The sequence below is a fragment of the Pseudonaja textilis genome, chromosome 11, assembly GCF_049901715.1.
Source record: "Pseudonaja textilis isolate UNSWEBS1 chromosome 11, rPseTex1.2, whole genome shotgun sequence".
Classification (NCBI taxonomy): domain Eukaryota; kingdom Metazoa; phylum Chordata; class Lepidosauria; order Squamata; family Elapidae; genus Pseudonaja; species Pseudonaja textilis.
In genome coordinates this window covers 17148672-17161033 of record NC_142000.1, presented here as the reverse complement: position 1 = coordinate 17161033, position 12362 = coordinate 17148672, and the positions used below count along the sequence as shown (strand labels likewise).

At 41.4% G+C, this 12362-nt stretch overlaps 1 protein-coding gene across 2 annotated transcripts in view; it reads right to left on the bottom strand.

The window, feature by feature from the left end:
• The window catches only part of ADCY7 (adenylate cyclase 7), a 66229-nt gene that overhangs the window by 4560 nt on the left and 49307 nt on the right, over positions 1-12362 (bottom strand). For both annotated transcript variants that reach the window (XM_087940681.1, XM_087940683.1), the window contains exons 16-24: positions 11364-11448; positions 10416-10553; positions 9078-9122; positions 7856-7915; positions 6360-6520; positions 5505-5586; positions 3554-3709; positions 2124-2270; positions 503-610 (exon numbers count right to left, since the gene is read on the bottom strand). In XM_087940681.1, the coding sequence (XP_087796807.1) occupies positions 503-610; positions 2124-2270; positions 3554-3709; positions 5505-5586; positions 6360-6520; positions 7856-7915; positions 9078-9122; positions 10416-10553; positions 11364-11448 (982 nt within the window). The remainder of the gene's footprint in view (positions 1-502; positions 611-2123; positions 2271-3553; positions 3710-5504; positions 5587-6359; positions 6521-7855; positions 7916-9077; positions 9123-10415; positions 10554-11363; positions 11449-12362) is intronic.

The following is a 12362-nucleotide window of genomic DNA, read 5'->3' as shown; positions in this document are numbered from 1 at the left end:
ACACGTCATGGCACTCAATAGCAGAAATGTAAAAGGTAAAGGTTCCCCTTGCACCTACGTTAGTTGTATCTGGCTCTAGGGGGCAGTGCTCATCTCTGTTACAAAGCCAAAGAGCCAGTGCTGTACAAAGATGTCTCCATGGTCATGTGGCTGGCATGACTAAATGCCCAAAGGCGCACGGAACGCTGTTACCTTCCCACCAAAGTGGTCCCTATTTTTCTACTTGCATTTTTATGTACTTTCAAACTGCTAGGTTGGCGGAAGCTGGGACAAGTAATGGGAGCTCATTCCATTATGTGGCGCTAGGGATTCGAACCGCCGAACTGCCAACCTTTCTGATTGACAAGCTCAGCATCTTAGCCCTCAGCCACCGCGTCCCTAGCAGAACTGCAAGTTATTTCAAAATTATGATATGAAGTGAACTTGAAGATGCATGGACTTCAGCTCAAAGAATTCTGGGAGGTGAGATCCGAGGAATGAACCCTTCAAAAAGGACACTTACCACATTATTCTCTTGACCAGGTACCACACAGAGTCCAGATGCTGCCATGTATGTGCTCCCAATAGTTTTGATTTTTTCAACCCCACTAAATTTAGGCTTTAGCAGCAGCTGTTGATGAAAGAAGAAAAGCATAGTATTTAGGAGTTGTCAATTCCTTCACTTAGTGGTAGGAAACGCTAAATTCTCTGGAAAAATTATCCAACTCAGGTTAAGAGCTTTTGCAGATACTGAATTCAGTCTCATATTTTCGATTTTTTGCAGACATCTTAAGGATAGAATTTAGGTGATTGATGTGCGTGATTTGAGATTGTTTTATATGCTTTCGACTCTCAGAATGATTTGTGATATGAAACCCAGCATAGTTATCTTGTTTGCTGTGCACACTGTAGTTTTTTTGTGAATAACAACAACAACAACAAGCCCTTTCAATCAAACTCCTGGTGACTTCATTGTCACAACCATTTATTTTTTTCTTGGCAACATTTCTTCCTGCCAGATAGTTGTTCAGCTTTCCAGTCCAATCTATAACTCTGGTATTTACCTGGCAGTGCCTTATTCAGTTACAGACAATCCTCAATTTATAACCATTTGTTTAGTGAAATTTGAAGTGACAACGGCACTTACAACCGTCGCAATGTTCCCACCAGCGTATGGTCAAAATTCAAAATGCTTGGCAACTGACTCATATTTATAACGGTTGCCGTGGCCCCGGGGTCATACGATCACTTTTTGTGACCTTCTGACAAGCAAAGTCAATAGAGAAGCCACATTCACTTAACAACCAGGTTGCTAGCTTCTCAACTGCAGCGATTCACTTAACAACTATGGCAAGAAATATTGTAAAATGGGAAACTCACTTGAGAAGTGTCTCACTTAGCAACAGAAATTTGTGGGGTGTGGGGTAAGTCAGGGACTATCTCAGTGGTGGGATTCAAATTGTTTTTGCTACCAGTTCTGTGGGCGTGGCTTAGTGGGCGTGGCTTGGTGGGGGTAGCAGGGGAAACATACTACAAAAGCCCCCTTCCCTCCCCACCCCACTAACCCGCTTTCCAGCTCTGTTCTCCTGTGCAGGGCAACCAAAGAAGACCCAGCCAATCAGCTGGGACTTGGGAGGTGGAGAATAGATAGGGGCTGGGCCAGTCAGAGGTGGTATTTGCTGGTTCTCTGAACTACTCAAAATTTCCACTACCGGTTCTCCAGAACTGGTCAGAACCTGCTGAATACCCACCTCTGGACTATCTGTACTAACCAGGCCTGATCTTTCTAGGGTTTCCAGTTCAGGCAAGGTTAGCTTGGGACTGCCACTTGCTGAGACGCACCCATCATCCACCAACCTCCAAAACCTCATGTGGGAGTTGGATCTATCTTTCATTCTCGTCTACTTCAGCTGGAGCCTACTAAGCCTGAGGCATGGATATATCACACAGGTGAACAAACGCTTCTAAATATTTCAGGAACAGATTCTCAAGTAGTAAATCTAACTATGTAGAGTAGCGTTTCTCAAGAGCGTGTGGGCTTGAAGCATTCCCCAGACAGCACGTTGAAGTCCGCACAACTGCAAGCTGCCAAGGTTTGAGAAACCCTGAGGACTGCAGAAGCCAAAGTCAATAAAAGGAGATACCTCATCAAAATCAGCAATGATCTCATTCAGGAGTCGAAGACATTCCAGCCCTTCCTTGTTGACATCGCACTCCGTGTAAAATACCTTGAAGTCAGGGACTGAGGCAAACATGACACAGACGCAGTCGTAAGATTGATGATACCAATCCTAAGGGACATGCAGTAAGAGGTTCATGAACAATTGCTTTCAACTTTATGCCTCCACTCCCACCTCCTCCAACCCACCCACCCTTGTTAACCAAGGCAACAAGGACACACCAAGTTCCTCTCTGGTTAGTTCGCCGAAATTGCACACAAGTCAAAAATTAGGTGCTACAACAAAGGAGCTCGTCACAGCAACTGGTACTAAGGGGTGTTACTCTTCTTTGGTCACTCCTGAGAATCTATAGTGCACAATGAGCACTTGAGAAGTAACTCCCTAAGATGAATATCCTTCTTACACAACTTGAAGTTCTACAGGTTTATGATGATGGATGATACTTATGTGGCATCTTCCTCAAAAGAGCACTGCAAACCTTTGGATCCACAGTTATGGGTGGGATGATATTTCAATAACCCTGAAGTGATTTACTTAGTTACACCCTGCTAAACATTCTTAGTTACACTCTGCTAAACAAATAATTCCCACAACACTGTCCAACTATTTACTAAGTCTGCATTACCATTACTATTAATCTTCTCATCACTTCTTATCACTCATCCCCTCCCACTTGTGACTGTATGACTGTATGACTGTAACTTTGTCACTTTATATTGACTATTTCCCAGTATTATTTGATTGCTTAATGTACCCTATGACTATTTAGTGTTGTACCTGATGATTCCTGACTCTTGACGAATATATCTTTTCTTTTATGTGCACTGAGAGCATTTGCACCAAGACAAAGTCCTTGTGTGTCCAATCACACTTTGCCAATAAAGAATTCTATTCTATTCTATTCTATTCTATTCTATTCTATTCTATTCTATTCTATTCTATTCTATTCTATTATACTATAATCTAGTTTTGGCTTAATCTGTTATGGGAATCCAGGCTCTGTGGCTTGTAAATCATGGTTTATGACCTACTATTATGCCTAAACATAATCATGGTGACTTAATCAAGGAGCCAGGCTTAATGGGTTGTATCAGGGGTCTTCAAACTTGACAGCTTTAAGACTTGTGGACTTCAACTCCCAGAATTCCTCCTCCAGTCATGCTAGCTCAGGAATTCTGGGAGTTGAGGTCCACAAGTCTTAAACTTGCCAAGTTTGAAGACCCTTGCGTTATATGAACCAGCCACTGAGAATGTTTTCTCTTAGTACCTAGGACCCTACTGCTTTCTTCTTAATTTGAGGGCAAGGATGACCAACTCTTCAAGATCAATTGAAGTGCTACCAGCATCTTCAACTGAACATCTGCTACGTAATATTACGGTGAATTTTTCCATACCTCATTTAATTTGTCCCCAATAAAATGAGCCGCCACATGAGCTGGGAGGACGTTTTCCAGCAGTAGCCTGTTTACATTCTCCATGGTTTCAAATGACTCATGTTCTTTTTTAAATTTGTTTTTCTGCAGGCAGTCTAGCCGACAATAATAGTCTATCTGCAAACAAACAGACAGTTACCAAAACTATCAGCAACAAATACAAAGTTTATCCCATGTTGATGTTGGAAAGGTTAGAAAACAATTGATTTATGACAACCCAGATACAATCCCCTTAATCTGATTGACTTGCATGTTTCAATGATTCCTATAAATTTTAAGATGTATAGGATCTGCCTATCATCCATCCATCCATCCATCTATTTATCTAACAATCTTACAATCTAACTAATTATCTCTTCAATCTCTATCACTATCTCTTTACCTACCTACCTACCTACCTACCTACCTATCTATCTATCTATCTATCTATCTATCTATCTATCTATCTATCTATCTATCATCTATCTATCTATCTATCTATCTATCTATCTATCTATCTATCTATCTATCTATCTAATTATATAATCTATCTCTCAAAACTCTATCACTATCTCTTTACCTACCTACCCACCTACCTACCTACCCAACTATATTATCTGTCTGTCTGTCTGTCTCTTTATCTATCTCTATCTCTATCTCTATATCTAATCTACAGAGCCACCCATTTGATGAGCAAGTGACTCTGGGCAGCGTACAACAAATATAAACAATAAATTGTACTTCTAAAGGGAATAAGGCTCTGTATTTTCTTAACAACAACAAAAATACAACATGGTCCATTTCCGCTTTTTGGCACTTAAGCCTCCCTATCTAAATCACCGTTCATTTTCCCCCTGAACTGTAATGGTTGTAGATGGATAATTTGCCATTACATTTTAATATAAAGGCCCCAAATTTGTACAGACACGCATCTATGGGGATTTATGCTCAGATCCACGCAATCATAGCCACTTCACAGGCATACAGCTCAAACAATAAAATTATTAAGAAGAAGAATATCAAATGATTGCTAATTCAATATAGACATCCCAGAGCAATGCCTTGGGATAAACAATTAAATGCAGTTTTAAAATAGCAATGTGCCTTTCAGGGGAAAATTAGACTATAATGAATGCTTTATGTGTGTACCAAAGGGCTGGGATTTGTTCTTTTTGATTTTGTGAGCATCACTAGCTACACGGGGATAATATATTTCCACTATTAGGAAGCAGATGTTACCAAAGGCACTAGTTGGAGTTCCATCAGAAAACAATATTATCGTGAAAAAGGAATTTGTTTGATTCAATATCTTTCACTGTCACACCCCCATGGCTCAAAAGCTTTACTCTTGTCTTCTTTCCATATAGTTTTTGAGCATTAAAATTGTGCATTAAGAAAATAATGACAAAAGTCCATTGTGACGTCAACGTCAAGCTTCATGTTCTTGCAACAATGGCTTTCGCTTACAGGAGTCCTACTCCACCATGGAGGATGTGTTGAATCAACATCCTATTCTGTTAAGTTGTTCATCACACTGAATGTGCCACTTTGGATTGCTCTTTGCTAATTACTTTGGCTATTCTATGGAAGAAAATGCATTTCTCCTAACAGATTTCTGAGAATTTCAGAATTCTCAGAAAAGGTCACCAGATACTATTCTATCATGAGGACTGGGGGAAAATTTTGCAATATAATTAGGTTATTTTCCAAGTTTTAAAGGAGATCTACGTTTTAGTTATTCACAGTTGAGTTTCTATTGTGTACCTTGTGATTTGATACATTTGTTCTGTGAACAAACGACAATGACAGTGACAGATGTAAAGAACAATAATGAGTGACAGAAGGACACTTCTTGGTATTGGGGTCAACTTTCCCAGTTACTGGGCTGAAAATTTGAGGTGATATAGAACATAAGCCCCAGAAAAATCCATACCTGCTTGGACAACAGAACCAGAGTTATATAAAAGAGTGCCAGGTACAAATTGATCATCACTTTGGGATTTTTTATAAAAAGCCTGAAGTGGGAAATAAAAGAACAAATTAGAACAATTGCATGAAATACACATGCTTATGATTGAAAAGATCCCAAAGTCTGAACTACATTATGCATAAGAAAGAAAACTTGCACTAATATTTGTTAAAAGTATCTTCCTCAAGAGAAATAGTGAAGTGGTTTTCAGGAAAGAAGGAAGGAAGGAAGGAAGGAAGGAAGGAAGGAAGGAAGGAAGGAAGGAAGGAAGGAAGGAAGGAAGGAGAGAGGAAATATGTTTGTGTGAAGGAGAGGGAGAGTGGGAGGAAGGAAAGAACAAAAGGAGAGAAAGAGAGAGGAAGGAAGGGAGGGGAGGGAGGAGAGAGGAAGCGTATTTGTGTGAAGGAGGGAAGGGAGGAAGGAATGAACAGAAGGAGAGAAAGAGAGAGGATGTGTGTTGGGAGAGAGAGAGGGAGGGAGGGAGGGAAGAAGGAAGGAAGGAGAAATGTGAGGTCACTTCAAACTTGTTAGAACTTTCATTTCAGTGCTCAAAATAAAGAATGCAACTAGAAGAAAGGCGAATGCTATTTACAATAGCGACATCAAAGAAACAATCCAGTGGGCCCTTATCACATTTTGTAGCACTCAGTCCAAGCAATAGGCACCACCACAATGTTTTCAGGTGGGAAACGGCATCTTAAAATAGTCCCCACAGACCTGAATAACTCGATCTCTTTCAATATGACTTCATTATGGCTCTCACCCCACCTCAGCCCACCCCCTGGCAAAGTTACTCTCAAGATAACAAGTTCTTCCTACTTCTCGGCGCATTCCTGGTCGCAGGTGACACTTGGGTTGCTGTTAAATATGACGAAATACCCCACGATGGCTCCCGAGAGCAACATTAGCTTGAGTTCAAAACTCATTCGAAGGAACACGGAGCATGCAATGAAGCCCAGAATGCAGCAGTAGGCATAATACTGGTAAAAAAAAGAGAAGGATTTAAGCAAGAGTTAGCAAATATTTTCACGTCAGACTAGTAGCAGAGGACTTATTATTACTATTGTTTTAAAATATTGTGCATGCCAGTATAAACAGAGGGATAGAATCAAGATCACGTGACATGTTAATACTACTTTATAAGGCCACACTTGGAATATACTGCATTCAGTTTTGGTCACCACGATATATAAAAAAGACGTTGAGACTCTAGAAAGAGTGCAGAGAAGAGCAACAAAGAGGATTAGGGGACTGGAGGCTAAAACATATAAAGAACAGTTGCAGAAATTGAATATGTCTAGTTTGATGAAAAGAAAGACTAGGGGAGATATGATAGCAGACTTCCAATATCCCAGGGGCTGCCCCAAAGAAGAGGGAGTCAAGCTATGCTCCAAAGCACCTGAGGGTAGGACAAGAAGCAATGAGTGGAAACTAATCAAGGAGAGAAGCAACTTAGAACTAAGGAGACATTTCCTGATGGTTAGAACAATTAATCAGTGGAACAATTTACCTCCAAAAGTTGTGGATGCTCCAACACTGGAAGTTTTTTAAAAGATGTGGGGTAACCATCTGTCTGAAGTGGTGTAGGGTTTCCTGCCAAGGCAGGGGGTTGGACTAGAAGACCTCCAAGGTTCTATTCTATTCTATTCTATTCTATTCTATTCTATTCTATTCTATTCTATTCTATTCCATTCCATTCCATTCCATTCCATTCCATTCCATCACATCCCATTCCATCCCATCCCATTCTATATAAATTACAGGGATGTCCAACCTTGGCAACTTTAAAACCTGTGGACTTCAACTCCCAGAATTCCCCAGCCAGCAGGGCTGCACAAGGCAGTTGCAGGGCTAGCTGAGGAATTCTGGGATTTGAAATCCACAAGTCTTAACAGTTGCCAAGGTTGGACACACTTGCCCTAAACTTGATATTAAGCAAATTGGGCAAAGCAAAAGACGCATTTTCTCTGCACGGCTGTGAAGAAGGATTTAGCAGGCACAACTTTACGGAAGCCCCGTTGCTGTTAAGATGCCAAATTAAGCGCATGGCTTCAAATGGGAACAGCTCAGATCCTACACGTGATTGCAATGGCAACTGCAGGACTGAGAGATATTGTGAAGCTTGTCAAAGCACCCCTGGGTTGCAATGTTTTGTTTTGTTTTTTTGCAACAGGGTCGTAACTTGAAACAGTCACTGCACAAGGCAGTGACTAAGCAAAGTCCACCTGTATAGACTTGATACATTCACAACTAACTTTTGCCTAGGGTGGGACCCAAATCTGTATTTTTAAAATATTACATCCATCTTCACTTACTGGGTAGATCATATTCATATTTGGCGATCCATCTTCAGTATTTGAACTGTTTCCTGACACCTGTTTTTGGGAGGGGTGGGGATGGAGAGGGGAAAACATAAATAATTATTGAGGTGATAAATTGGGCTTCACACAAGCAAATCTGTAAGGAGAAACCTTACAAGAAACATGCAAGGGGGATAAAATATTCTTTAGTCCTGGGAAACAAGGTAAATTTTGAAAGGGGCTCAGAAGTCGGCTTCTTCCTGACTTACTGGAATATAAGAAAGAGGGAAGATACTATCATTATTATACCTTATCTCAGTTAAAGTGTAGTTCTAGTCTGACTGGGTAAATGTTTTCCAGTGGGGCTACAAAGACAATTACAGATTGTCCTCGACTTATGATCACAATTGAGCCCAAAATAACCATGGCTAAGCAAGGCAGCTGTTAAACGAATTGTGCTTCATTTTCTGGCCGTGTTGTTAAACAAAGCACTGCCCGTTGGTAAGGGAATCATGCGGTCATTACGTGAATCTGGCTTGACTTTGCTTATCGGAAGCCAGGTGGGAAGGTTGCACTTGAACCCAGGACAATACAACTGTCATAAGTCCATGCCAGTTGCCAAGCACCCAGATTTTGATCATGTGACCATGGAGAAGGCTGCAACGGTTGTAAAAGCGAAAAATGGACATATGTCCCTTTTACAGATGTACAGATTAACAGAGTTTTTTTCAGTGCTGTAGTAACTTTAAACCGTCACTAAATGAATGGTTGTAATTCAAGGACTGCCTGGAAAAATGACACACACACACCCCACCTCCCTAACCAAAAGTTATGCATGGGATTATTATTATATTTTTTTCCAAATAAACATTTCCAAAGTCACTTTGATCATTTGCCTTCTAATTTTTAACCCGGCTTTTAGCCAAGAGCATTAAACAGACTATAAAGGCGAGCATTATCAAGGTCAGATCCAACACAGAACGAGGTTCATCTGGAAATTTCCTGTCCTGTGACAAGCATTTGTTTAAAAAGGGCAATTGGTGGGCAGCAACCACAAATCGATTCCACGGAAAGGCGATGGAAAAGCTAGATAGTTCAGGTAAAGTCAGTGTAGGCTTTAATCAAAACATTACATAGACTATTTTCACCTTGAGATAAGGACCAGCTGAAAGGCAGATCACACCTGCCATTAAGCCCAAGCAATTATTCTAGCCAATAAAATCAGCTTTTTACTCACTGGATTGGCATGTGACGAAGCCTTCCCACCAGACTGGCTCACTGGCTAATGAAGACATTAAAAGCTGGTTAGGAAATGTCCTGGTGGCAATTCAAAACACATACATTTTTTATTGCCAAAACAGCAAGAGTTTTCAAAAGGAAAAGAGGGTGATTGAAGGGACAGAGGAATTGGCTTCTTGGATGAGAAGCAAAAAAGAAAAACCCCAAGAAAGTCCAGTTGCCTTTTTAAGGGGTGGGTGGGGGAGAAACACCTTTGGGGTAAACTTTTGAACTTTTGAATTCGGGTGGCCCAGCTAATAAATTGTTGAAACACTGACAAGATGTTTAAAATAGGAAAACACACAATAACAAACAACCTCATTTACTGTCCGATTCCCCTTATTTCTAAGTCCTTTCCTGTTCTCTATGTATGTTCATGTATGGGTGTGTAGCTGTGTAGGTAGGGAGGGAGGTAAGTAGATTGATAGATAGATGGATGGATGGATAGATAGATAGATAGATGGATGGATGTATGGATGGATGGATGGATGGATAGACAGACAGACAGACAGACAACAGAGAGTGATATATAGTTATGGGTATTCTTTTGAGATATATAGATATAGATAGATACCCTGTTTCCTCAAAAATATGACCTACCCTGAAAGTAAGTCCTAGCTTGATTTTTACATGTGCGCCCAATATAAGCCCTACTCCCCAAATAAGCCCTAATTAAGACCCCACCCACTCCAGAGTGCACAGGTAAAAATTAAACTAGGGCAGAGATGGGGGTGGTGGAGCTGCCCTACTACTTACTTTTGGACAGTTGTAGCCAGGCCTCGCACACCCCGACCTCTGCCTTGCCAGCCCATTTCTTCTGCAGCCATCAAGGCTGTCAAGGCTTTCATTAACGCCATTGCCACTGATAACAAAGCTCTGGATCGATCCAGAGCTCTCTTATCGGCTGCAGAGGCCTTCAGGAAAGCCTAGCTGGCCACAGAAGAAGAAGTTCCTGAAGGCCTCTGACAGCGAAAAGGTGGCCAGGGACAATGCACACAAGTGAGGTTAGTCAGTGGATTACATCTCCCGAAAATAAGATCTGGTGCCTTTTTTGGGTCTTATTTTCGGGGAAACACGGTATTGATATTCTTTCGAGAGTGGGCATCAGAATTTCGTTTTTTAATGTGTGCCAGTGTTTTCACAGAAAAACAGGTCAATAAGGGTTATCCTATCCTATCCCATCTCACCCCACCCCATCCTATTGTATCAGGCCTTCCCATCAGCCAAGACTGCAGGTGGAAACAAGCAGAGTCACTGCCTACTTTCTTCCCTGTTAACACTCAACAGGAGGCATTACCAGGTTGAAAACAGCAAGGATCAGCAGCGAGCCGAGGGCAAGGATGGCCAGGGGGAGCCTGACGGACGGCATCGTCTCCACTTTCTCAGACACCCGGCAGAAGTAGCGTGCTGGTGCCCACCGCTTCGCGCAGCATTTCTGCCAACAGAGAGGAAAGATTTCAAGATGGCAAATTCATCCCCTGTACCATAGACCTTCTTGATACACCACATTGCCATGTGTGTGTGCAATTTTCTGAGGAAAATTACGACCGTGTCATGTCCCTGTTAGAAACTGATTCCGAGGGAGAAGTGGAACAGCCGACAGGGAGTGGGAGTGTAGCTCCGGTGGCTGTGGAAGAAACTGGGGAAGGGTAAAGTCCAGCTGGGCATTCGGAGGAAGACCCAGGCCCACCCCTTCATCTTAGGACACGCAGGAAGGAGAGGATCAGGGAGAGACATGGTCTACTGGGGAGGAGAGGGCCTTGATGGGCTGCAGCTGTGACAACTGGATAAGAGGACGGACATGCGTACGGGCGAATGCTGGAAACAAAGCATGGAAATATCTCTAGTTTATGGTTCCTTTCTGCGTTTGGCGTCCTTCCCAGTATGTGTTCTGCTATCTGTGAACGTCATCCAGCCCTTATCTTGCCTGGTTTGTGTTGCTTTCTCCTTCTTCTTGTAACTGTTTGTGTGGGAGTTTTTTGTCTCCAGTCAAGGATATTTGGAGCTTGGAAGCAAAGTGAAGGAATAAAAGGGACTTCACCTGTTTTTTGTGACTGTGTTTATTTTGTATCCCACCCTGGGTCATCACAGCTGTGTAGATGTCAACATCTAGAATTCCCCAGCTATCATGCTGGCTGGGGAATTCTGGGAGTTGAAGCCCATGTATCTTAAAGTTGCCACGGTTGACAAAAACTACTCTAGAGTTTTGGGTTCCTTTCTTTTTTTTTCTTTTTTTTTTACTTACCCAACAGTCATCCGCAAAGCAGACACACAAAATCAGCCCCATGATGATTGCTACCACCCCAAATGAGATTCCTAAGGTTTGTGACCTGAAAGAGAGAATGAGGATTGATTGACTGATTCTGCGCCTGGCTTATCCTACATGGATTAGCAATATAAATTAACATTTCAACTAAGATGAATAAGAGAACGAGGAAGGAAAGAGCAAGCAAAAGCAGATTAAAGAATTTAGAAATCGTAAGTTCTCCACAAAGGACTGAATCTCTTGTATTACAAAGCTGGTGCCTGAAGATTTGGAGTTTGATGTTCAATCTTAATTAGGATCACACAATCCAAGTGCTTTTTTTCCCCCTCCTAAGTGGCTCTTCACTATGCAGGAAATAGTAGATATAATCATAGCTTTGAGGAAGATACAGATCTGTGGGAAATTCTCTTTTCTTTCCTTCTTTCCTTCCTTCCTTCCTTCCTTCCTTCCTTCATTCCTTCCTTCCTTCCTTCCTTTTCTTTCTTTTTTTTCTTCTTCCTTCCTTCCTTCCTTCCTTTCTTTCTTTCTTTCTTTCTTTCTTTCTTTCTTTCTTTCTTTCTTTCTTTCTTTCTTTCCTTCCTTCCTTCCTTCCTTCCTTCCTTCCTTCCTTCTTCCTCCTCCTCCTCCTCCTCCTATTCCTCCTCCTCTTCTTCCTTCTCCTTTAAATCCTTCTCCTTGAGTTGAAGGAGGCTAGTAGATTAGGAGAAAATATTTCCTCTGCCCTTTCTTTTATCCGTTTTGTAATTAATTTTAATGTTTTACTTTTAACCTTTTGACGTTCCTAACCTTTTAATGATTTTAGACAGTTATTTATGTCATTGCAAAGTCACCCAGCATCGCTAAAAGGTGAGATAGGCAGCATATAAATTTAATAAAATAAAATAAAAATCGCTTGGTACGTAAGACAATAAAAGTGCGTGGAAAACCAGCACACGAAGAAGAAAACCTTAGCCTGGGTTGCTTTTTTATTTCCTTGTT